The following is a 24697-nucleotide window of genomic DNA, read 5'->3' on the forward strand; positions in this document are numbered from 1 at the left end:
GCAAGCAGCGTAATGACAGTATCCATCTGTCGCTCTGTAAACCGGCTGACCAGGGATCGAGGGACGGCCCTTTCTTTTTTTCGTTCGGCGGTAACGTGTAGAGGCTGATGTCGGCTCTGTTGATGATGTTGAGATGGAGGGAGATGGGGGGGGTGTGGCTTGTAGCCCGTCTTGGACCTTTCTTTCAATCTTTCCTTCCTTCTTTTCTTCCTTCTTTGCTTCCTTCAATCTTTCCTCCTTTGCTTCTTCCGCTGCTTGAGCGTGCACAACATAATCCATCTCGACCTGAAAGTCATGCCGCCCGTGAAAGACGCCGACGTGATTGATCCGCGTCCGAGTGTCCCACGTCGATCGGGCGACTATGCAGGGCTTTTCTCCATTTGGTCTCTCTGTCGAGAAGGACGTATGAAAAGTCTTGAAGTCGGGGTAGCTGGCGAGGTCCACTGTCCACTGACCAACAACAACAACAACAGTAAAAAAGACCAGCCCTGGCGATAGGGGTACTGGTACGTGACTTTGTTCGAACTCGGTTTCCGGGTGGATTTTCGCGCCGATTCGCGAGTGCGCGCGTGCGATTCATGATGATTGACTCGAGCGGAAGGTTCTGGTATGTGCTGGTTTTAGAGAGGGAATGAATCGGTGGACGGCTCCGGGGATGTGGTGCTTGTTACTATCGGCTGCGGGTTTGAATGCTGTGACGGTTGCGGACTAAGAGGGTTGGGGGGTGTACACTTTTGCTTTTTCTAGCAATGAGGACACGACTCTTGCGATATACGAACTATAGATGCGGTCGGATCGGTGTCAGGGTCGTCTAGGAGATCAATCCGTCTCTCGAGAGGACATCTTGTGAGCTGGCAGAATGATGGCTCTGATGGCCGTATCCGACGCTGTACTTATAGGATGTTCCGAAGACTGGCAGATCAATGGTGGTGATACGACGTCTGGGAAAAGACGTTCAGCGCTTGGTCTCGGCGAGAAGATAGTTGTTAAGGATTTGGGGCATCCGCGGGTTGTGTCCAGGAACAGTGCAGTCTCTTGCTTGTTACTGGTTGGCCAATCAAAGAGATGTATGTATCGTAAGACGAGAATCTGACCGCGTAAGGACGGGAATGAGAATGAGAATGTCTGGCTTTAAAGATGCCGGGCCAAATGGTTGCTGTCGATGGAAGTATTCATATCGCAGCCAAGTTCTCCGACGGAAACTTCACATGCACAGATGGTGGTTTGTAAGAGAAGCGGGGACTGAGCGAGACATCAAGAGAAGAAGTCTGTTTTGCAAAAGCGTTTGTCTCCCTCTCGCGCCAATCTTCCTCACCTGCATCGAGAGAAGTAGCAGGTCTCATCTCAAGCGCAGCGAGTCCTCTCTCCTCCGTTCCGCAAAAGCCGTAGTATCCCCCCGACCTCACAACCTCGCCTTCTCCCCCGCCCTCTCCTCCTCCCACCGCCTCCTCGCCCTCCACCCCTGACACACCTCCCACGCACTCACCCCGGCCACCCCGTACGGACTCCCCATCAACCACCACCCCCACGCCCTCCCGCCCCCCTCCCCCCTCACCTCCCCCAACACCCGCCCCACCGCCCGCTCCAAATCCCCCCCGTCCCCATCATTCAGCACCACCTTCCCCCTCCGCGGCCCCCGCGCCCGCGTCCGCCCCACCTTCTCCCCAACCCCCATCTGGCTCCCGACCCGATCCTCCGCCTCGGTCGCGCTCAGCCCGGCGTCCCGCGCCCGCAGCCGCCGCATCTGCACCGCCGGCGAGGACACGGCCACCATGATCACCACCGACGCCCACACGTCCAGCCCGGACTCGTACAGCAGCGGCACGTCCACCACCACGGCCCAGCGTCCCCGGACGAAATGCCCCAGCACCTCCCGCGCCATCGCCAGCCGCACCAGCGGGTGCACGATGCCGTTGAGGGCGGCGCGGTCGCGGCGCTGGGCGTCGCCGTCGCCGAAGACGCGCCGGCCGAGCGCGGCCCGGTCGATGGGCCGGGTGGCGTTGGCGCCGACGCCGAGGGGGGCGCTGGGGTCGAGGGGTTGCAGCAGGTCCGGGGTCGTGGGGCCGAAGTGCGAGAGGATGAGGGTGTAGCCCCGGGTGCCGGGGAGGATGGCGCGGTGGGCGAGGGCGTCGGCGTCGATGGTGGGGAGGTGGTGGGGGGGGGAGCGGAGGAGGGTGGAGACGGTGGATTTGCCGGTGGCGAGGGAGCCGGTCAGGCCGATGAGGATCATGGTTGTGGGGAGGTGGTGTGGAGAAGGGGTGCAGGTGTAGGTGTAGGGTGTGGGATTTTGGGGGTGCAGGATTAGTGGGGGTAGAGTTATGGTGGGAGGTTGGAGAAAAGTGTGGGGATGTGGGGGGATGGTGCTGACTGGATTGATCTATGGCGGGAATATCTATTTAAATCGTCTGACATTTTATTTTTACTTGTTTCTACATACAAGCATGCGAGAGTAGGACTCGCTCTTTGGAAATGAATCGCTTCTATGGGAATCTTTGAGGCTGAAATATCGAATCCACGCCAAATGCTCACACGCTCACGACTTGACCAGGCTTCGTCAGCCAGCCGTGACTTTTCCATAGACTCCTGTGTGCATGAATTGAATGACCAAGACGAATTGCTCGTGCTTTTGCGTAAAACCTCCTGCTCTCGAACTGGCCAGGCCGAAGTGGACTGCGCTTGCTCTTCCGTCCGATCGTAGACTGTCAGACTCACTGCTCGTGCGCAGGGACCGCAGCAGCGCCATCCTGATCATCTCCCCCTCCATTGACTCCATTCTCCTCTTTGATATCCCCGTTCATCGTCTCCTCAAAGTCTTGCTCGTTCGCCAAGACCTTGAGACTCTGAGGTCCAGGATCACCACCTGGAGTCTGCGCAACCACAGTTCCATTCTCATCTACGAATTCGAAGTTGTATTGCGACAGTAGATGCGGAATAGCTGAGAGTTGAGGACCGTAGCGGGCGGTGTTGTCGTAGAGTTCGAAGAGAGGGACGGCGAGGAGCTTCATGTTTTTGGGGACGCTGAGGACTTCTGCATTGCACGTCACGATTAGTTGTCACTTCCACTTGCAAAGGAAGCAGATAAAGACGTACTGCTCTTCGGCAACTGAATGAAATACAGCTTCTTGCATTCCTTCGGCCTCGTCACATGCGCCGGCAAGAACGGGTACATGAACGTCTCGAAATTTGGCCTCCACCACTGCGCAAGCGTGTCCGCAATCTGCCACTCATCATTGACCCCCTCGCCTGAGAACTGGGTCCCAGACGGTGCCAAGCGCTCGTTGAGACGCGATTTGAAGCCTTCGATTTCGTCTTCATCGGCGTGGAGGTAGTCGCCTGGTCTGCCGATAAATCATGTGTCAACGCATGCTACAAATTCGAAAGGGTCAGGCTGGGATCAGGGGTGGCTTACAGTTTGAAAAACGCGTTCGCAATCTGCAGCATCAGAATGTGTGGATGGTTGTGCTCGTGGCAGACTAGGACGCCCTCGCAGGTTCGGCGCATGCCATGTCTGTCGTAGTGCTCCTCCAATCGCTTCAGACGCGCAAGGACCGAAGGATCTTCTTCTGGCTGGTGTTCTTTGGTGCCGAAGGTGTAGTTGCTGAGAGGGAAGAGGCGGATGGTGCGAGGTTGATTTGCGTTGAACGCTTTGGGAAGGACGGGCCTGTTCGTGTCATAGGGTCGTCAGAGAAGCTCGCCGAAGGGTGCAGAGGCAGCTTTGACTTACGGGTATGATGTCTGCAGCGAGGTCCCTGTCACTGTAGACATTGCGCTCTGTGTAGCTGATGGATCCCGGTGAACAAGAATGGAAGATCGCGGTGCCTTGTATGCGGCTACGTTGAATTCTTCGTAGAGTGAGTGGCGCTGGCAATCCCAGTCGCAGCTATCGGGTCCAAAGCAAAGGATGTTCCATGGGTACTGGTCCTCGTCGAGGCAATTTGCTGGGAGTAATTTGGGAATTGGGAGGAGGGTTGCTTGGTTCTGAGTGTGATTGAGTGGTCTGCCAAGAGGACGATCCGGGTTAACTTCGCTTAAATAGGGCTTGATGAAACCTAGATGTCCAAACTCTTCCTCTTCAGGATAGCCTCTGGCTTCAAAGGTGAAATAGTACTTGTTGTTCATGATGCTGTAGTAAGCATATTTACATGCTTGAGTGTATGCATGCATGCTGTTTGTCCGGTTGTCTGCCATTGTGTCTGAAGGAGTGTGTAGTAAGATGACGAAAATTCTACGACGCTTTGTGTGAGAATGAAAACATCAACGCCGACTGCAGACCCCAGAGTCTTGCAGTTCGATGACTCAGTACTTGTGTACAGCGAGCTAACGACATGCTCATCGATCTTTTTGGACGAGGTTTGCGGAAAAGGTAATTTCGTTCATGCTATCGACTTCTGGCCCGAATGAAGACTGGCGACCTTCTCCCCCCTTTCCATGCCTTTATTATTGCCAACAGCAACAATGACCAGACCCTCCTTCCCTTCGTCAAGCCAATTCAACGGCCCTATGGGTAGCGAAGCATTCGGCGGTAACCACTTCAATACCTCCCTAACCTCCGCATCAAGCTTCGGCTGCATGCCATGTTCGTACTTGAAGTCTCCGCCCAATTTCTTGGCAATGTTCTGCATATCAGATTACTTCTGCAGCGTAGGCAGGACCTCCGACGGCTGCAAAATGTGGATTTTCTTGACGATATTGGCGCCCACCCATTTCTGAATACAGCTCCAGACAGTTGGGAAGTAGGAAGGTGCTCCGATGACCTGGTGCCTGCCAATTAGCGATATTGTTACAGTGGTGACCGACTGGAAACGGAGTGATGCAGGTGAAAAGCGTACGAGAACATGGTCGAGGATCTCAGGATAGTTGATCCCGACCAGCCTACTAAAATCCTGCAGATACCCCCTCAGATTCCAGAACTGACGAAGCCCCATACCCGAGATGTCGATGACGCAGAGCGTCTTTGTGACTGCTATGTCCGGATACTTTCTACTGGGGACGGCAGAGCACAGCGGCATCACGAACCGAGCCAGCGTATCAAATATGGTAAAAGCACGTAACATCTCCGTCGAAACGATGCCCGGCATTTTCAAATCCGACCCTTTAACCTCCATTTTGGCCGAGGACTTTTTGAATGCTGCCATGGTCTTGGAGTCCAGCTTCGCGACATCGAACATGCAAATCGGCTGGCCTCTCTTGTCCCTGCGGCCGATCCAATGGGGATACTGTGTGAAATGTTCAATTATCCTGCTGTCTGGATGAGCGGGTGAATTTACCAGGGTTCTTGTCTCTTCATAGGCATGAACATCGATTTTCTCGTAGAAGGAGCGAAGTCGATCGACCTCTCGGGCCAGGGAGGCCTCCTTGAACTGTCGGGGGGCTACGGAGACGTCGCATTGTTTGGCATAGAAGAACAGTCTGGCACTCATGTTAGCACAGTAAACCCTAGTCCAGAGGGGATAATTCTAAACTTGGAACAAGGCACGTACGGAAGGATAGCCTCATCATTGATTCCATCAATCCCATCATGCTCGCCAGGCGTACAGGTCTCTGCAAAAGGCCATGTGCCTCACAGAGCCTCTTGAAAGAATTGAACGCAGAGTCTTCCTGCGTCGACCGTATTTTGATGGGCTTACCCGCTGTATCGCTTTGTATACTTGCACTGCTTTTGATATACTTTTTGCTGTTTAAAGATGGAAGTGGGCTGGGAAGTGCTGCGTCTTCGGCCTTCTTGCTTGAATACCGTCTCAGTGGGAACGATCTAGGAGATGACGATGGTTCTTTCTTCTCCGTTTCTGCCTGGTGACTAACGGCCGCCGTAGATGACGAAACCTCTCCCGATTCTCGATTTGTACTCTCTTCCACCGGTGTAGATGGCGGTGTGATACTGAATTTGAATGGCGGAATCTGCGGTGGGCCGTGAGGTTTTGACTCGACCGGTTGTCGTTCGACTGGTTCCGGTTCTGGGGGTTTTGACTCATATCTGCACCTAAAAGATGGTAATATACGCATCACGAAGGCTAAGATGGCGAGGTCCAGGCTCGACATATCGACAACGACGTTCATGGGATCGCTGAAGGATGAAGGTACTTTGTGAGAGACCTTGACCATGTCGAATTTATTCATCCACCAGTACGAGAAGACACACCTAGTAAACAGGCTTCTAGACCGTTAGTCCGCCTTTTCTTACCGACATTTCCCGGACATCCCACTCGACCTGGTCTTGACTGACGTGTAGACCGCACGTTTGATGGGTCCAAGACTGCTTTGCTCGTCTGAAGAGGGGGTGAAGGCGTAGTGTCCGGATGAGAGGAACGACGACTATCAGAGACCGAGAGTTGAAGGGACAGAACCGAGAAAAATGCCACGTCCATGCATACATCCAGCTGGGTTCAGACATGGCTCCGCATACTGGTGGCTTCAAGTTCAATGCACCTGTCGGCACTGCAAACCAACCATCGCTGGCCTCCCGTTCTTCCAAACTGAGCGCAGATCGTGTCTCCACACAGTAAATGGCTTCAGGCAATCAACCCGTTAGCCCCGCAAGTCCAATCGTCGTGATCGTGTGAAACCCCAATCCGCCAATGCCTTCGTATGCACAAACCTATCGGGGCCGCAGAGACGGGTGCCGCGTATATACCGTAAGCCGTGCTCGGCGGCATGACGAGCAGACGGGTGTTTCGTCTTGCCGGACAGTGATAGTATCATGTTAAGTCACACGACGTAGAGATAGCCATGAAATGCATCCAAAACCCCCAACGCTTCCGCTCAAGCCATGCCCGTTGCCCCCTGTGAAAACGGTGTGGCTGGCTGAGCCTGCACGTTGAGCTGAGGTGCGTAGACCTTCCCGAAGTGGATATGGCACGCGGACATCCTGCATGTTTCACCGTGACCGGTTTTTCTCCACCAGCGAGTCAGGATACGACTGACTGTCTCGTTCCACCGAAGAGGTCCACCATAGTGGACAGCGCAGCCGTTGGTACTAAGAGAGAGAGAGAGACGACCGGTGGCCACAGATTGTCGGTGTCGAAGAATGGTCTCGCTGTACCACAAGTTGCTAGGGAAGCCTCCCGCTTGACCAGGGAGCCTCTCAACCCTTGGCTAGCGAGGCATCCCTCGCTGCTCCTTGAGATGATCATCATCTACTCTAGTTGACCGAAGAGGCCCAGATACCAGATGGTTTCAGGGAATGACACATTACTCGCCCCAACGTGCATATGCTACAACGGACCTGGAGTATCTGCTGAGAGGAAGCTAAATCTCAAATTCCATCCTCCTCCTCCCATGGACAGTCAAGTTTCCGCTACTCTGATAAACCACTGGTGTGAGTCGTGATAGTGCATCAAAATTCTCCATTTTTGGGCAAACATCGCCAATTACTACCGTGATTGAGCTTCTTCAAACTCAGTCACGCCAATGATAGCGCTCGGTAGTCTCGCTCCAATACTCATTCCCAGCCAGCACATACTCTAGACCCTTGAGATACAGCTTGAGAGACGGATCAGTCCCTCCTTTACCTTCCAGCGCTTTTGCCACCATGTCTTAATGATAAATTTCCCACTCCCGACAGAGAACCCACAAAATGCGTTTGCCGTGGCATATGATACCCCAGCATCTATAGACATTGTATTCACGATGTTCAGCAATTTCGCACCTTCCTTGTGGTCCCTCTTCCACAAACGGAGTTCTTTCTCGAAACTGTGGATATCATTGACAATGATGCCGAGTTTGCCGTAGCTTTCGTGGATCCTTTCCAGTGATTCCAATGTTTCGTTGGGCACGCGCAGCTGTGAGCTGTATCGTACGCAGGCTGCGATAAAGCTTGAAATGGCTGTCATTAGATTACTACATCAAGAGAGACAGCGAGGCAGGTACTCACGCGCAGCCACCCTCCTTGATCCGCTGTTTAAGCAAAGATCACATGTCCGGACACTCAAAGCGCACCGAGTCAATCTGGGCAGTGATGCAAACCGAGGCTTCCCGAAGCACCTGATACGCGAGCTATTTGTCACAAGCACGCATACTCGTCCAAACGTCATAGGTAATCCGTTCGTAAGGGTCACTGCGGTTCGGGAGCCTTTTGCCCATGGCGATCGGTATCAGCCTCTTGTAGAGCCTCTTGCCTTCTTCGAGACTCATGTCCTCTGCCACGTCTATCCAAAAGCATATGAGCTTACAGACTCTATAAATATGACCAACGGGCAGACTTGCCATCAAGGAGGAACAGCAATGTGTTCACCTTGACGGTATCCAGGAGACGGTCATCATCAGCCATGGGAAATGCCAAACATCCCCAACGGTTGGTTTGGGAGGTGAAGAACCTGTTCCTATCCTTCTGGTACTTGAACGGCCAATGTTTCATGAAGAAGCTATCAAGCTCGGCACAAACTGCGTCCGCTCGAGGGTGGCATTGAATATCGAAAATGGTTGGAGGCGGCTTGTTGCAAGGAACGTAAGGCACGACTTGAGGGGACCATACAAAACCCATAGTAAGGATGTCAGCTAGTCGCGATGTAAAGATTTGGACCAGCGGTAGGCTGAGTATAAGGGTGTTCAGCCGAGAGCGGGAGTTGTGAATTGTTGGCGTCCAAGCTTCTGGCTTGTGGAACATTGGGAACTTCATGTATCTTGAGGGTTCTGCCGCGGGCACAGCACGTCCAGTGTTTCATACCTAGAGTATCCATAGCATCGGCTCTTTTGAAGTGGGTCTTCGGTAGCCGCAGAACGCTAACTCCATGGCTTTGGTGGATCAACAATAGAGCAGCAATCAAATTACTAGATCTCCTGCCTTAATGACCGACTCCAAAAACTGGAATTTGAAAGGCATTCTAGTGTCTGGCGAGGACAGCATCCTCTCGAAGCTGACTGGTTAGTACCGACATCGGAGACCCTCGTACCGACATCAGGAAGGGCAAGAGGTATCTTGACAGGTACTATAAATGCAGGGAAAGACTTTCGGTCTAAACACGGCCATTTTCTTTAATCGCTCCACTGCATGCATGAAAATTTCCGATAAGAGTCTGGGGATGATGCATGTGGAGGCTAAATGCGCGAGAGCGAACAGTCCCGGCGAGAAGCGGATTGTGCATAACCGGTAACCTTCTTGGATTGTGCATACTCGTCCCACGAAGGCGCCGATCCGTCTCGTCGCAATAACACAAATGCGAACCCGTCTAGATCGTGGGGTAGAGCACTTTGTGCTTTGCAAGCCTTGCCTTGAACGGCTCCAGGATTCAATTGCCTGCTAAGAAAGGGGATTGCTGATCGCTGTCCACCACTGCATGTACCATCTTCAACCCAGCTCGGCCTCCAAATCAATTGGAAATTTCCAGAATCTAAGACACGTCAAAAGGTCTGGAACACTTTGCCCGGCTCGAGGTTCCCAAACTCCAAGACAGAGCTAATGTTGCGGCTTGCCACGGTGACGAGAATCTTAGCTAAATAGCACTCCGAAGCTCAGACGAGAATGGACTCTGATTCGCAGATATGATCTGGCCGGACTTGGAATCCGGAAGCCCTTTGTATTGTCTGGCATAGAATGTCTGGTGGGAGAAAGACATAGAGTGTCCCCTCCTGCCCTTCGACATCATCGATCCAATAGACAGGTTTAGCAATGTGATTCAAAAGAATAATTCAAAACGAAAAGGGTAATAATTCAATAGACTAACCATATAGAGTAGTTATTAGCCTCGTCGATCACCTACGAATTAAATCACTATTTTATATTATAAAACAGTGATTTAATTGTAAAGTTACCTTATACGGCGTTAGCGTAACTACTTATTTCGACATATAAAATTGAAATTACGAAGATAGTAGAGTAACCCATTTCGACCAGGGGGTTAACCCCGCAATTTCGAATTTTTGAAAATCGTAAAATCGCAAAATCATTTTTCATAGCTACCTTCCGATTTATTTATCGATCTATTAAAACATAAGCGATGGCTCTATAACACTCAGATGTAATTTATTAAATAGTATTCTATTATTGAAAGAAGACTTAGAATTATTATATCTAAAGCTTCTATAATTACTATAGAGTTATTACTACTAGTTAAAGAGTAGACTATAGTTAAGATAGATAGCTTTAAAACCTCTAATTAAATATTACTTCGTTAATATTAAGTTAATTCATATAATTTCGAATTCTAAACTATATTATAGAATACGCGTTATAATTTACACTCTTTAGAATCTAAATTAATTACCTTAATATAAAGCAATATTGTGGGATAAGCGAATATTAGAAAATGGAAAATGGAAAAATGGAAAATGGAAAATGGATTTTCGGTAGTTAACCCCTGGTCGAAATGGGTTGCCGTAGACAGTTAGCAGCAGTAGTGAGAGTAACACACGGCCTACTCTCCACGATCTCATATCAATTTACTTAGTTATCCACTCAGTCAGCCATTTAACCAGAGCACTCAGTTGAGTAAGAGAAGGAGTAATATAGTATAGAGAATTTTTATGAGCGGAGCGAATAGTCGGACTACGATTAAAGACCTGCTCTCCACGATCTCACATTAATTCACTTAGTTAGCTACTCAGCCAGTCACTTAGCTAAAGCACTTAGTTAAGCAAGAGGAGGGCAATATAGTACGGAGAATTTTATAGAGATAGTTAGCAGCAGCAGTAATACAACAAACCTACTCTTCCGTCTCCACCAACCCGATATTCAGTAAGAGGAGGAACCGCTACAGCAGGCAAATACGGAGAATATTGCGGAGATAGTCAGTAGTAGCAGTAATATAACAGGTCTACTCTCCACAGTCTTATATCAATCCACTTAGTTATTCACTCAGTCGGCTATTTAGCTAGAGCACTCAATTAAGTAAGAGAAGGAACTACTATAGTAGGTAAATACGGAGAATATTGCGGAGACAGTCGCAGCAGCAGTGACATAATAGGTCTACTCTCCACGATCTCACACCAATCCACTCAGTCAGCTACTTAGCTAGTCACTCAGCTAATCACTCAACAAGAGGAGGAGCAATGTAGTACGAAGAATTTTGCGGAGATAGTCAGCAGCAGCAGTAACACAACAGGTCTACTCTCACGATCTTACACTATTCACTCAGTCAGCTACTCAGCCAGTCACTCAGCTAATTACTCAACAAGAGGAGGAGCAATATAGTACGGAGAATTTTGCGGAGATAGTCAGCAGCAGCAGTAATATAACAGGTCTACTCTCCACAGTCTTATATTAATCTACTCAGTTATCCACTCAGTCAGCCACTTAGCCAGAGTACTCAATTAAGTAAGAGGAGGGACTACCGTAGTAGGCAAATGCGGAGAACACTACGGAGAGACCAAGCGACAATAAGACCACCATCATCAAGAACACGGCTCAGCTCTCCAAAATCCCACGACATATACTCTCCACGATTCCACGTCAAATCACCACTTAGCAGGCGGAGAACGATATTACAATTTAGCTGCTATATCCGCGTGCCTAGGCAATATTATATTATAGTATATCACTACAATAAGCATATAAGAGAAGGATCTACTACGTCGATTATAGCCAATTAAACCTCTACAGGCGGGGTCATCTATCGAACGATACATATTTAAACGAATTGAAACCGTTCGATGTCTTGTTTCGACAGCTATTTCATTATTCGAAAGTTTTCATTCTAGTAGGAGATTTCGTGGGATACACACCACTAATTAGCCCGGTGTCTCCATTTCTTTTCGATATTCGAAAACTATACATGCATACTTCTTGCCATGAGGACATGGCATTTTCTATTTTTGTGGGTAATTATTATGAGATGCCTGCGGGCGCATAGATTAATCAATATCTTTTACATCGCACGCATATATAAGTCAAATCACAATAACTCCTTAACATCGGTCTGCTCGTACTTTATTAGGGGGATATATCTATAACGTAATATAGTGGCGATCACAGCCTAATAGCCTAGCAATATAACTGTAAAGGTCGTCGCAACGAGGGCCCCATTATTGAAGGAGTTCATAAGGTATATATATAGTGAAAGAAGAAGAATAAGTGAAATTCAAAGAGATTTGTGACTCTTCGATAAAGGTTTCGCCGAAGTTCGTGATATTGCCTAATCGAGTTAGCGGTAGAAGAGTAGGGCTGATCCCGCTTTAAATCATTCTTTTGAAATTCGTTGCTAAACCTGTCTAATGCAACATCACCTCTCACAGCCTCTGCAACTCGTGTTCCTCATGTTGGGAGGACTGTACCACGTGCTTTCGATGTTTCCTCCATCAGGACCCCTCCCCAAACAAAAAAGGAAAAAAAAAAAGGAAATCAACATCAATTCCCCAAAAACGATACAGAGGGGGTTCGATATTGGCACACCAAGTGCATCAACCGCAATGGGTCTGAGAGGGGACGACTCCACCGCAGATCAAGGAACACTTTCATCCACTGCATCCTCTCTGTCTCACGGACTTGACACGGCAGAAGCAGAAACAGAGATGCCTCCAAAAAAAAAACCCAAAAAAAAGGTGAGAGAGAGGAAACAGGCTGCAAGAACAGGCTAAACTTCGGAGGACGCTAGTAAAATGCACTAAGCTAGGCCTTGGCCAAGCTAAAGCTCTCCATCGGTCGCGCACGAAAGTGTCGCAATTTAGGGCATCACCTTAGGATTCCAAGTTGTAAAGAATGCAGGTTTTGGCCTCGTCTGCCAGCATTAAGGTTGTATGAACATGACCTCGTCCGTCCAACCTGCTTCCCATCAATCCTCCTTCGCCTCCGTCTTAGAGCCATCCGCAGCACTGTTCCCCCTCACTGGTAGAACAATCACATAAATCTCGAACCGCTTCTGCATATAAAAGATTGCCTTCTCCTTCTCAGCTGGCAGACTCTCCGCATCCCGCAAGTTCCCAACAACCTCCTACACCATTCTTGTGCGGAACACTGTCAATCTGATTGGCAACATACGGTGTCAATCTGATTGGCAAGATCAGTCCATTGGGTCCATGTCTGACCGCCAAAATGCTATTGTGCGTACGGATTGATAGCAGCTAGCGACTCGGCGTATATGTGCGAGTTTACCTTTTTCCCCAACAGGGCTCTTCTTGGCTATGTTTCAAACCTGCCTTCTCCTGCAACCGGTGGCAAAAAGGAAAAAAACCCTTGGTTATCCAATCTTCCCCGTCTGAGTCTTCATCTCCTAGCTTTTGCACATTTTCTATCTCTGGGACGTTGAACTCTGCGATTGCCATCCCAGAACACAGTACTATCACCTCTCGGAACGGGTTTATCAGACGCTTGGGCGACTGGCCCGCCTCACCCTTCCAGCACCACATAGGCTTGGACATGGACATCGAGGCTCTTCACATCACAACCCATCCCTCCAGTACCACCTTTGAAGGTAGCATCCTCCAAGACATTGGCACAATTGGCTGGAAGCCTACTTCGGTACCCCTGATTTTTACCACTCTCCATGTTTGCGATGACGTTGGCCGTGCCGTCGGGTTCAAATTCCATGCGACCAGACGCCTTTCCTCGGGGTTAACTGCCAGGATGGTTGATGTAGTTGGGGGGGCTGGTCCAATGCTTGTGGACCAGTGGGGGTTTCTGGAAATTTTGTTGAAGATGGCTTTGGCTGCGAGTCGTGAGCTCACACTGCAGATGAGTTGAAAGCCTCTTGAGGATCAGCGATATCCGATCGTGGAGTTTGTATCTGTAACCGCTACTTGTAAAGAGGTGACTCGATGAGGTTTGATAAACTGACTTGACTGCGCATTCTCGAGTTGCTTTTACCTCGAGCAACTTCTAACCCAATACCTTTACAGCATGCATATTAACAAACGTCAAGCACCAATTTCTAGTCGCCTAGGACCTCAATGCACTTCATCGAAACATCCACGACGCGTAAAATTACGTCTTGTCATGTTGATCCCAATGAGAAGTTTCTAATTCGAAGAGGTCGATTTACTGGACAACTTACGGACGCGTTGAACTCACAGAGGTACGGAGATTCAGCAGAACAGACACGCAAGGTGTGCAGAATAAGACGAGAGATCTCCAGATTTTTGGGGGCCAAACCGTCTCGCTTATTCGGCCCAAGTCTGGCCTAGCTCGGCTTCAAGATCTTCAAGGAATATTCCCCTGAAATTCCCCGTTTTCCGTCAATACAACAAATTCACACCTCCAGTCTGCAAGGATGGCGACCGGACTCGAGGCTGTTGGGGCTGCATCAACGCTCGTGAGTATCATTGGCTTCTCTTTTCAGATCTTCGATGGATGCGTCAAAGGCTTCGTTCTGCTCTCGACGGCCGGCAACCTGGGGCGGGATGCAGACATTTTTCGCTCCATGCTGGACTGGGAGCAATTTAGACTTGAGCAGTGGGCAGAAAAGGTCAACCTACAGGATCCATCCCAGGCGGACATGCTTATGGATTGGAAGCTCGTTGCAGATACCTTGCAGCATCTTGAGAATCTTACCAACGACACTAGATTGCTGAAGGAGAAGTATAATCTTGTGCTGTTGGAGAAAGCTCCGCCACTGATGAAAGCGACCGCTGTCCTGGATGATGAAAAAACTTCGACTAGCCGCTTCAAGAGATTGTTCGGCCAAGGCGAGAAGTACTCCTCCACTGCTGCAGCCAAGGTCATCCAAGCAAAAAACAGTTACCCAAAAAAGCTCTGGTGGGCCGCGGTGGACAAGCAGAGCATGAAGCGTCTTATCGATGATATTGCGCATTTCGTACAGCGCCTGCATGATCTACTGAACTCTTCCATTCAATCTCAGATGAAGCAATCCGTTGATACATTGCTACACGATGCGACTCAAAGATACCAGAACGTACCCGACCTTGAGTTTCTACGAGAATTGGCGGCTCGTATGAAGCCAACGAGACCGGATTACGGGCACGCTGACGAAGACGATATCAACGCTGAGATCGACAAAAAGTTCAGAAACTTGCTTTTCCATTCCATCCGAAAGGGCGACACCGAAGAAGTGGAGCTCTTATTAGATAAGGGAGTTGATGTGCATGCAGATGATAATGTCGGATGGCCGCCGATGGTGCGAGCTGCGGAACACGGCCAATTAGCTATTGTCGAGATCCTACTTGAGAGGGGAGCCAATCCTCTGAAGGGTACCGTGGGTGACAGATTACCACTGCACTTCGCAGCAGAGGGCGGGCATTTAGCTGTTGTCAGACTGCTGTTGAAGCAGCCGAGCGTCGACCCAAATCTGAAGGACTACACGGGGCAAACGGCCATATTCAAAGCTGCCAACAACGGTCACCACGCAGTCGTGGAGCTCTTGCTACAGCAGAAAGGTATTGACCCAGACGCGGTATCGAAAGATGGTTTCACGCCTCTATTGCAAACAATCTTTGGAAGGCACCAAAAGGTGGTGAGACTACTGCTTGACAGGGCAGATGTTAACGCAAATCAATGCGATACGACCTACAAGCAGACTCCACTGTGGATGGCGTCTACCGCCGGAGATGAAATACTTCAGATGTTCCTTGAAAGGAAGGATATTGAGATCAATGGCCAGAGTCGGTGGGGTGAGACACCATTGTATCAGGCCATTCAACGCAAGCGCCTTTCAGCCGCGAAGATGCTTCTGGATGCTGGGGCAGATCCCAACGTACCTACAGATGAGAAGAAGACCGTACTTTCATGGGCTGCAGCTGAAGGTAGCGAAGAGTCCATCGGATTGCTCCTCAAACAGCCTAGCATTGACCTTGACGTCCCAGACAAGTCCGGCCAGACACCTCTACTGCGAGCAGCTGACGCTGGCCATACCAAGTGTGTGAGGATGCTGCTTGACAAAGGTGCCAATGTGAAGCACGCAGACAATGAGGGATGGACTGCGCTGTCTCTAGCTGCAATCAAAGGCCACAAGGTCGTCGCAAAGCTCTTGCTCAAGAACAGTGCGGAGATCAACGCGCAAGATAGGAAGGGAAACACACCACTCGCGTTGGCTGCGGAGAAAAATCACGACGCGGTTGTCAGGTTTTTGCTGGAGAATGGCGCTGACGCGGACCTTCCTGATGAGGACGAGGAAACACCGTTTGAGAAGGCGCGAGATCGCCATATGGATCAAATCGTGGAAGTTTTCAAAGAGATTTTGAAGCTTTGAGTGGTATCTACGCACTCCTTCGCTCCTTCCCTAATCGCTCCGATCACGCGGCCAACGTAAACCCTCAATCTACCGCCAACCAGGTTTCCACCATCAAACCCTCCTCTCCGACCACAGCAGACCCATCAGCAGGCATCGACCGCCCATCGGCTCCTCATATATCGGCTTGCGGCGCAAGAAACCCTGACACTCCCAACAATTCCCTAACATGACTTCATCACCAGCCTTGCAGCAAATCATCGACTTCAAACGCCTCCCCTCAGACACGGTCCTTTCTCCGGAACTGCGCACGCGTGGTATCCGTCCCACAGGCTCGCGCACCGATATGTACAACAGACTCAGCGACGAGTAGCGCACAGACGAGCTTCTGGGATGGGACGTGAGTCTCTTCCGCAGCGTCAAGGTCCTCCCATCCAGCGAGACACCCGCTATGTTCAAGATGCCCGTCGGATGCTGCCTCTTATCGATCACGCAGTGGTCGGATACGGAAATTCGTCATCAAGTTCCGCGACCCGGACCCCAGGCGTCGAACGCTGACCTTCTCGAGGGTCGTGCCGGGGGCGAGGGGGGTGTTAATGGATGAGGAATTTGCGAGGAGATTGCACGTTTCGGCGCCGGTTTTTCCGCTCGTGTCGATGTTTCCGTCCTTCGTGGTGCATTCTCCGAAACCTGTTGTCGACTCGGCCTTGTCTCGAGGTAGGGTCGCATTGAAGTCAGATAGCTTCGTGATGCTGGGTCTCAAATTGGAGAGTATGGACGCAATGGGTTTCATCTCCATTTACCCTGTAGAAGGGGACAAGGCTACGACTTCGACTGGGAATCTCTACCTGGATGGTCTGGACCTGGCCCTTTAGCGAGGGGTATTTGTTGATAACGTCGCGGCGTGAAAGACGGACACTGGAGCCGGGCGCATGAATCCTTGGCAAATTATTATTAGAAGCCTTTTTAGGCAGTATCTCTTGTATGGTGATGGCGTGAGGGAGGTCGAGCCTCTCTGGCGATAGATCCAGGATCACACGTCTCTCTTAACGTCTTTGTGTTTAGGACCAGGAATGCAGAGGTTAGGCACGGTATGTCATCATCGTTTCACCGTAGCTGGTTCTTCTCGATGCTGCCCGCCCAGTTTCCTATCTTTAATACTCCTTCGCTTCACCTCGACTCCTTTCCAATTTTTTATCGCAGTTCAACCCACTCACTCCATTCACTTCATTCCACTTCATCCCACCCTCCTCCAATCATCTTCACATCACAAATCCCTTCCCCTCAAATCCAGCCCCTCTCCCCCAATCCACGAATCAAAGCTCGTCAAATCACCCCGAGGTTCAAAAAAAGACCACATAGTCATCGACCCTCGTCCTATAGCCTTCGTTCCAATAGACCAACTCCCCACATCCACACTCCACCCACCCGAGACCATGGGAAACCCCCCACCGTTCCAACCTCGCATTCCTCATTCGCCGCCTCGTGCTTGCCCTTGCGTGATCGCCCAATTTTATCGACTCACTCACTCACTCACCCTCGCCCTTACGTACATACATACATACAACCTTCACACTCGCCAGATAAAGCAGACGATCCCATCATTACGAAACCTCACCTCCCCCACCAGCCGATCGCGTCACGCGCTCGAAAAAAAAGGAAAACAAAACAAAACAAAACAAAACAAGCCTTCCCACCCCCCCACACCCTCTCCACAAGACCCATCAAGCCGAAGCCGGCAGCGCCGATCCATCCATCCATCCATCCATCCATCCATCCATCCATCCATCAATCAATCCATCCATCAATCAATCCATCCCGACCAAGCACACCCCCTCCCCCCCCCGTGAACGAAAAACCGTCGGCATCCTTCCCCAACACGACCCGACCCAACAACGAACAACGAACAACCAAAACCAAACAACGATCCGACATCGGGGGCTTCGCGTAGGGCTTCGGGGTCAGACGTGAGGATTGGTGGTGCACGATGGTGGCATTTTTGCGCTTAAGTGCTTAGGGGGTATGGTAGGCGTGGTTGATTGGTTAGGGGTGGGGATGGGGATGTTATGAATGGGTGGATGGATGGATGGATGGATGGGTTTGATGATAGTTGGGTTTGGTCGAGGCGGGTTGAAGGAGAGTATTTTATTGGTTGAGAGTTGGGGATGGTGGGATTTGGGGATCGTGGGAGTTGGGGATCGTGGGAAGGGGACGGAGAAGGGGACGGAGAAGGGGACGGAGAAGGGGATGGAGAAGGAGACGGAGAAGGAGACGGAGAAGGAGACGGAGAAGGAGATGGAGAAGGAGAAGGAGACGGAGAAGGAGACGGAGAAGGAGAAGGAGAAGGAGAAGGAGACGGATTGATTGGTTTGGGATGTTATGGATGGGTGGATGGATGGGTAAATAAATGGATGAAGAAGATAGTCTCAGTAATTCAGACTCGCTTAGCGGGGTACCCTATGGCCAGCCCTACACTCGTTCCTCGCTTCGGGGGCCAATCATATCGCAAGCTTATTACGGTATACCCCCCCTCTAGAGTCTAAGTAGAAAACCCTAGAATCGCTATATTAATCGTTATTTTATATAAGATATTCGTAATAATTAATCGAAATACGAAATTCGCGACTTTTAACGATTTTTTTACGATTATTATATAATTTTTTAAAGTTAATCGCGAGAGGAATAAATTTATCGAGGTCGCTAATTAAATATTTAAGTCTTTTATTAAAATTAAATAACTTATTATTATTATATAAGCTAATTTAAAATCGCGATCTCCGCTAACGCTTATAATATTTATCTTTAATTAATTAATCTTTATTAGAAAAATTCTAGATAATAGCGTATTATATTTAATATTATTAAAAGATTATATAATAAATCGAGTTAAGAAATTATCTAGATAGATTTATTATATTACTCTTAATTAAAAAGTTAAATATTCGAGATATATCTTTTATAGAAATATATATTAACTTAAATACGCTTCGCTTAGAAGTTAAAGAAATTATAATATATATATCTTAAATAATATTAACGCGATTAATATATCTAAAACGAGCTCGTATAAATATAGAATATATTAGAGATATTTAGATATTTAACTTTCTTTATAGCGGCGATAGCGAGATATCTTCGAACTTTAAATATTAATCTCTCTATATCTTATAGTAATATTCTTTCTCTATATAATAGCGAAGTCTAAAAACTTTTAATAATTCGAATTAAAAGAAATTTAAAAATTTATATATTTAATTTCTCGTATACGAAAGTATAAGTAAGGCGAATATCGCTTTGGCGATTTTATAGAATTCTAAAAAACGAGTATCTATAGCGGGTCGGACTCTTTCTCGCTCTTATCAAGATAAAAGTTTAGGTATCGCGAAAGTGCGGAGGAGTAGAGTAGTTGCCATAATTTTAATAGTACCTTATATATTGTTAGCAATATCTGCGGCTGATACTTAGTGCCTATATGTACGCAGGGGTGAATATCTTATATTAGCCAAACCACCAAAAAAATGAGGCTTGGCAGGGTTTCCTACTCAGACCCACTGCGTGAGGCTACTGAGACTAGCAGAAGACGGAGAAGGAGACGGTGATGGAGACGGTGACGGAGACGGAGACGGAGACGGAGACGGAGAAGGAGACGGAGAAGGAGACGGAGAAGGAGACGGAGAAGGAGACGGAGAAGAAGAAGGAGAAGGAGACGGAGACGGAGACGGGAGAAGAAGACGGAAGACGGAGAAGGAGAAGGAGACGGAGAAGGAGACGGAGAAGGAGACGGAGACGGAGACGGAGACGGAGACGGAGACGGAGACGGAGACGGAGAAGGAGAAGAAGAAGGAGAAGAAGAAGAAGAAGAAGAAGTCTTCGAGGGATGGTGCGGTTGATAGGCGAGGCTGGAGTGCAACGCGTTGGGCGCGGGATAATGGGGTGGGTCGTGGTGGGAGAGCCTGAGATTTGGAGGGCTGCAGGTGCGGGATAGTGGTCTAAACGACTTTCTTTGACTACATAATGGAGCGGTCGAAGATAGGGCGCAGAGTTCATGTAGCGAGGATTGACGCACCGATAAAGCTTAAAACTAGCGGGCGCACAAACACTAGGAGATCCTTCGAGGTCCTGCGGATCGATCAGCTGAAGCTTTTGGGGGCAGACCAGACAATGCTCACCGTACCTTTCCACGATCAATCCTTAGGCGTTGCTTGCCCACTTTTCATGACAGCACCTCATCCAACACCTTTACGTACCTCTCTATTTCTTCCTCTAGACACGTCATCAATTTCTGCCTCCTTCACAAGCTTCACCCTACAGGGAGACTTACCAGTGTTATAATGCACCATACTGACCCGTACGACCCCATCACAACCTCCCAGCCCCAGCAGATCATCCACCATCCTCTTACTATAAAAGTGCCCCCACCTGCACCCAAAGTTTGACTTGCTCTCAATGCCATCCACAATATCCTTCGAGCTCCTACCGTTAACCGTAAAGCTCACAACTGGCACCCTTAACTCCTTATCCGCAGATTTCTCGCCGTGTATTGTCACATCATCCCTGCTTCGCAAGTATCTCAGAAGTATGCCCTGTAGCTTCTCCTCGTGTGCCGCGATGGCGGCCCATGTTGCGGATTTATCGGGCCCGAAGTAGGAGACGATCGAAGGGAGTGCAGCTACGAGTTCGTAGCTGGCCGACGCAAGGCCGATTTTCGTTTCGAGATTGGTGCCAGTGTGGAAGTAATGGCCTAGTGAGCCTAGGTTGCGCTGAGCATCGCGGGATGCATAGAGGATGGCGATGTGGGGACCGTAGACCTAGTGTGGAGTCAGCATCAAGACCCCTAAAGAAGGCCGGACAGCCGGGCCGGGTGTGATACGAACTTTGTACCACGAGAAAGCGTAGAAGTCCACGCCCAAAGCTTTGACGTCAACCTCTCTGTGTGGCGCCAACGCCACTCCATCCACACATAACTTCGCGCCAGGAATCATATGTACCGTCTGCGCAATCTCCTTCACATCGTGTATCGTCCCCAGCACATTACTCGCATGCGTGCATGTGACCAACGCGGTCTTCTCCGACAAAAGCGGTTTTAGGTTCTCGGACGTGAGGATTGGGGAGGGGGACGTGTGAGTCGGAGAAGCGGGGGCGGCTGGCCACCATTTGATTGTATGATTGTACAACTTAGCGAGGCGTACCCAGGGGGAGATGTTGGCTTCGTGGTCGAGGGAGGAGATGATGATTTCGGAGCCGGGTGAAAGATTGAGGATGAGGGAGAGGTTGGAGAAGAGCTGGGTTGTTGACGGGCCGATCACTGCAACAGATATGTCGTCAGTGACTGGAAGTAGTAAGCCATTCGGGCATCAGCGGTACCAATCTCATCGCTCGCAGCGCCCATAAAACCCGCCGCGGCCTCCAATCCCCTCCCATAGCTCTCGGTGCTCTGCTTCGCAACGTCATAGGTCGCGCCAAGTTGCACGTTGGTCTCTTCGAGATAGTCTTTCACCCTGCATACGGAAATCAGTTCTTCCAAGCAAGCCGAGCAGTAGTAGCTCGGATGTCATGGCATTGGTGATCTAAGTCGTACAGTAGAGGTGGATCAATCGTACGATGATGCGACTGTGCCTAGAGCTTGGCTGCCTCCGGCGTTGTCGAAATATATTTGGTGGGATTGCTGGAGGGCGGGGAACTTGGCGCGGGCAGTGGTGGGGGAGAAGGACGCCATGATGGGAAATCAAAGGTGGTGAAGGAGGGATAGAAAGGATTGAGATTCGTCACTTTTTTGGCTGCAGCCCAGCCCTACGAGTAGAGTAGAGTAGCCCTAAACTAGTCTAAGCTAAGACTGCCGATTCGCTTTCTTGGTTTTCCTTGTCATTGGGAGGGCTTATTCTCACAGAAAGATTTATTTACCTAATTAAGAGCACCCGAACAGAATGCAACTTCACTTTCCCCCGCTTTCGACGGCGGAATAAACCATCTAGTGCAGTACAAATTGGGCTATAGGTATCTCGGAGTTGGGAAAGTTTTTCGAACTCCGATGGACTCCGGAAACGGTTCGCGAGGGTAGCGGCGACCGTGGATCCGGTTCTTCCCAGGGATCAGGCGCTGGATCTAAGCATGACATGACGGGAAGTCAGGAGGTTGGGCATGCCGAGATTCATGGAAATAGGGGGTGCTTGGGAACGGAGACGGTTAAGTCGAGATTCAACAGTAGGTACAAGTGCAGTTGAGATTCAACAGAAGGCCGTGTGATGTCGTCTTGCTAAACGCACGTAGATATCATAACGCTGGGACAGATGCTATGTCGAGGTCATTTCTTTGAATACGAACCGTTGGTCTTTGTTTCGGTCTTTGATCTTGAACGTTCAATCGTCAAGCGTACCTATGCCACCTTGGGTTTCTGGCCGTAGGCAACGTGGCTGAAGTCCGCCCTTGTCAGCGATCTATTTCCACGGCTAAAGAAGGAATGATCTCACAAGTCGAACTGTGCGTGGATCCTTGGATCTCGCAGATCCTTTCGCACATTGGCAAGCAGCACCTGCACCTCCTCAGGCTTCCAGCCTAGGAACTGCGTGAACAGCCTTAAAGTAAATCCCTCTATGCCGGCTTCAATCTGCGCTAGATTCCAGGCGCCAACCGTTTTCTGGTCTTGCGTCAGCAACGTTCAACTTACAGGGCATAGTTGTCGACATGATCACGAGCAGAGCATACCAGATGCTTATCTTTCGCCCACGGTCCAATAGGCAGGCGAAATTTCTCATTTTGAACACCCGCAAAACCTGCATCTTTCATCCACCCTTCCAGTTTCGAGCCCGGACAAGCATCTCTGCCGAACCCATTCGCTGCGTTGATCAAGGTAGTGATCCACTTGGAGACATCGTGTTCTTCCTTCAGGGACCCATCTTCCGAATAGTAGGTAACGTCAAAGTCCTGGAACTCGGCCCATCCGCCGGGCTTGGTGTGTTCGAGAGCTTGGCGCATCAATTTCGGCCAATCTGCAATGGCTGCCACCAGATAGCGCACATGTACAAAATCAAACTTTTCTTGGAAGGTCCAAGGCTCTTCCGCGTCGTCGATTTCGAACTTGACATTTGCGGGGACCCTTATACGTTAGCTTCCGTGACACAAGGCTGATGCTGACATGTGCTGTACCAGGAAGGTTGAGTGGGGCTCAAGTCAGTACCGATGATCTCCGCACTTGGATAGTCGTCACCCATCTCGATGGCCCAGATACCTGTTCCGGTTCCAATGTCAAGCATCTTTTCAGGTTTCTCGCCAATGGGTGCAAAATGGAGCTTGTTGCCCATTGTTATGCGTAACATTTGGTGTGTAAGGTCGAGGCGATCCAATTCGCTCTTCAAAGTGCGTTAGCGGGTAGTGTGCCTGCGCAGGAAGTTGGCATACTTCATCGTTCGGCAGCACGTAATCTAAGAATCCTAGAGTAAGCGTGTGTACTCTCTAAGCAACACGGAGAGAACTCACTGCCGTCTTTAAAGCTTCAGGTCGGTTACGGTCAGCCTTGCCCCCGAAGTGATTGGACCACATACGCATGGTATCTGTGGAATCATGGTCCTTAGTGACTGTTTCCTCAGACCATGGATTACATGGCTGGGGCTTTTACCTGCGACCGTTTTCTACAGGATATCTCTCGATACTACTGGTCATTGATGCAGTGTACTTGGATCTGCATGACGCGCAGTCAGATGACTTGAGATTCCAAGGACATGGCCAAAAGCGTACACATCATCTCCAAGGCTGGAATCAGAGGCATCGTAGAGCTTGAGCATGCATCAGCCATGTGTTGCATTCGGCCGTGTCCCGAGACGATGCTCACATCAGGATCTGCCTCGATGAAGTTGTCTCTCGCAGGAGCTGTTTGTGGATTGGCAGTCATCGCGTCTGTCGCTTCCGGGCACAGCAGTCAGACCACCGCGGAGGCAATGCTATCTATCACACGGGCGTTGAGAGGTACGACGGTGGATGATGGAGCAGGTTTTTCAAGTCAGGACATGGAGCAGTCAGCAGCCAGCACGTGGGGCCCGAGCATTGGCTATATAGTCGGCACGAGAAGTGCAGTCTGACATGCGGGTTCGTCTGCACGAGGGACGATTTTTGGAGTCTGATTCGACAGGCTCCACCAACACGAGGGATCAAGGTTATCTAAGCGCAGACTTTAACTTGATCAGACAGCGGAACACGACAGCCATTACATAAGTATAATGTAAAGTATACTCTACTACTTCACTAAGGCGTCAGCAACATTTTTGAAAGGGAAGATGATTGATGTTGATGTTGATAGGGAGGGTAAGTGAATCAGACATCCAGAGGTGGGTGGATTTTATGAATTCCAGACAAGACTTTGATCGCGCTCATCGCTCATCAGAGCAGATTCACTTCAGAGTTCAGGTGACCAGGGTCGGCATTATGATCGCTCAGCGGCCCAATGGGCCGATAGGCGCTTAATCTCCGTGGCGTTTCTAGCCGCATATGAAAAGCATAAGTGGCTGCTAGTGTTATTTGACATACTTTACTTTACGCTTATTCAGAAGCAGCCGATGAGTACTAAAGTAAAGTAAATACTGAAGTACTTGTGCTTTACTTTAAAGATGCAGGGCAGCGGACTCGCGTGGCAGAAGTGAGGATGGGCGTCGGCGGTA

The 24697-nt window shown here is 49.7% G+C and overlaps 13 protein-coding genes across 13 annotated transcripts; 3 read left to right on the top strand and 10 right to left on the bottom strand.

Annotated features, from left to right (window-relative positions):
* Nucleotides 1-811: 811 nt before the first annotated feature.
* Nucleotides 812-2230, bottom strand: HO173_012410 (uncharacterized protein; the record flags this gene model as incomplete). The annotated part of the gene is made up of 2 exons (XM_037314279.1): nucleotides 812-941; nucleotides 1407-2230. 2 exons carry the CDS (start codon nucleotides 2228-2230, stop codon nucleotides 812-814), a joined length of 954 nt encoding a protein of 317 aa, XP_037158815.1.
* Nucleotides 2231-2708: 478 nt separating this feature from the next.
* Nucleotides 2709-4188, bottom strand: HO173_012411 (uncharacterized protein; the record flags this gene model as incomplete). The annotated part of the gene is made up of 4 exons (XM_037314280.1): nucleotides 2709-3028; nucleotides 3091-3338; nucleotides 3410-3661; nucleotides 3725-4188. The coding sequence occupies 4 exons, from the start codon at nucleotides 4186-4188 to the stop codon at nucleotides 2709-2711; spliced, it is 1284 nt and encodes a 427-aa protein (XP_037158816.1).
* Nucleotides 4189-4373: 185 nt separating this feature from the next.
* On the bottom strand, nucleotides 4374-4571 carry HO173_012412 (uncharacterized protein; the record flags this gene model as incomplete). Its single annotated transcript, XM_037314281.1, has 1 exon — nucleotides 4374-4571. The coding sequence occupies one exon, from the start codon at nucleotides 4569-4571 to the stop codon at nucleotides 4374-4376; it is 198 nt and encodes a 65-aa protein (XP_037158817.1).
* A 57-nt stretch (nucleotides 4572-4628) lies between these two features.
* On the bottom strand, nucleotides 4629-5420 carry HO173_012413 (uncharacterized protein; the record flags this gene model as incomplete). Its single annotated transcript, XM_037314282.1, has 1 exon — nucleotides 4629-5420. The coding sequence occupies one exon, from the start codon at nucleotides 5418-5420 to the stop codon at nucleotides 4629-4631; it is 792 nt and encodes a 263-aa protein (XP_037158818.1).
* A 16-nt stretch (nucleotides 5421-5436) lies between these two features.
* HO173_012414 (uncharacterized protein) lies at nucleotides 5437-6653 on the bottom strand (the record flags this gene model as incomplete). Its single annotated transcript, XM_037314283.1, has 3 exons — nucleotides 5437-6139; nucleotides 6204-6507; nucleotides 6596-6653. 3 exons carry the CDS (start codon nucleotides 6651-6653, stop codon nucleotides 5437-5439), a joined length of 1065 nt encoding a protein of 354 aa, XP_037158819.1.
* An 807-nt stretch (nucleotides 6654-7460) lies between these two features.
* HO173_012415 (uncharacterized protein) lies at nucleotides 7461-7829 on the bottom strand (the record flags this gene model as incomplete). The annotated part of the gene is made up of 1 exon (XM_037314284.1): nucleotides 7461-7829. The coding sequence occupies one exon, from the start codon at nucleotides 7827-7829 to the stop codon at nucleotides 7461-7463; it is 369 nt and encodes a 122-aa protein (XP_037158820.1).
* Nucleotides 7830-7992: 163 nt separating this feature from the next.
* On the bottom strand, nucleotides 7993-8602 carry HO173_012416 (uncharacterized protein; the record flags this gene model as incomplete). Its single annotated transcript, XM_037314285.1, has 2 exons — nucleotides 7993-8144; nucleotides 8203-8602. 2 exons carry the CDS (start codon nucleotides 8600-8602, stop codon nucleotides 7993-7995), a joined length of 552 nt encoding a protein of 183 aa, XP_037158821.1.
* Nucleotides 8603-13492: 4890 nt separating this feature from the next.
* Nucleotides 13493-16070, top strand: HO173_012417 (uncharacterized protein; the record flags this gene model as incomplete). The annotated part of the gene is made up of 2 exons (XM_037314286.1): nucleotides 13493-13501; nucleotides 14127-16070. 2 exons carry the CDS (start codon nucleotides 13493-13495, stop codon nucleotides 16068-16070), a joined length of 1953 nt encoding a protein of 650 aa, XP_037158822.1.
* A 460-nt stretch (nucleotides 16071-16530) lies between these two features.
* On the bottom strand, nucleotides 16531-16848 carry HO173_012418 (uncharacterized protein; the record flags this gene model as incomplete). Its single annotated transcript, XM_037314287.1, has 1 exon — nucleotides 16531-16848. The coding sequence occupies one exon, from the start codon at nucleotides 16846-16848 to the stop codon at nucleotides 16531-16533; it is 318 nt and encodes a 105-aa protein (XP_037158823.1).
* Nucleotides 16849-18119: 1271 nt separating this feature from the next.
* On the top strand, nucleotides 18120-18413 carry HO173_012419 (uncharacterized protein; the record flags this gene model as incomplete). Its single annotated transcript, XM_037314288.1, has 1 exon — nucleotides 18120-18413. One exon carries the CDS (start codon nucleotides 18120-18122, stop codon nucleotides 18411-18413), a length of 294 nt encoding a protein of 97 aa, XP_037158824.1.
* Nucleotides 18414-19521: 1108 nt separating this feature from the next.
* On the top strand, nucleotides 19522-20006 carry HO173_012420 (uncharacterized protein; the record flags this gene model as incomplete). The annotated part of the gene is made up of 2 exons (XM_037314289.1): nucleotides 19522-19533; nucleotides 19596-20006. 2 exons carry the CDS (start codon nucleotides 19522-19524, stop codon nucleotides 20004-20006), a joined length of 423 nt encoding a protein of 140 aa, XP_037158825.1.
* Nucleotides 20007-20262: 256 nt separating this feature from the next.
* HO173_012421 (uncharacterized protein) lies at nucleotides 20263-21765 on the bottom strand (the record flags this gene model as incomplete). Its single annotated transcript, XM_037314290.1, has 5 exons — nucleotides 20263-20312; nucleotides 20371-20857; nucleotides 20924-21354; nucleotides 21414-21547; nucleotides 21650-21765. 5 exons carry the CDS (start codon nucleotides 21763-21765, stop codon nucleotides 20263-20265), a joined length of 1218 nt encoding a protein of 405 aa, XP_037158826.1.
* Nucleotides 21766-22422: 657 nt separating this feature from the next.
* HO173_012422 (uncharacterized protein) lies at nucleotides 22423-23934 on the bottom strand (the record flags this gene model as incomplete). The annotated part of the gene is made up of 10 exons (XM_037314291.1): nucleotides 22423-22459; nucleotides 22517-22683; nucleotides 22752-23142; nucleotides 23193-23395; nucleotides 23445-23467; nucleotides 23523-23536; nucleotides 23588-23596; nucleotides 23662-23724; nucleotides 23781-23818; nucleotides 23875-23934. The coding sequence occupies 10 exons, from the start codon at nucleotides 23932-23934 to the stop codon at nucleotides 22423-22425; spliced, it is 1005 nt and encodes a 334-aa protein (XP_037158827.1).
* Between the last annotated feature and the right edge of the window lie 763 nt (nucleotides 23935-24697).

This window comes from Letharia columbiana (genome assembly GCF_014066305.1).
Source record: "Letharia columbiana isolate WasteWater2 chromosome Unknown Sc0000080_s0, whole genome shotgun sequence".
Lineage (NCBI taxonomy): Eukaryota > Fungi > Ascomycota > Lecanoromycetes > Lecanorales > Parmeliaceae > Letharia > Letharia columbiana.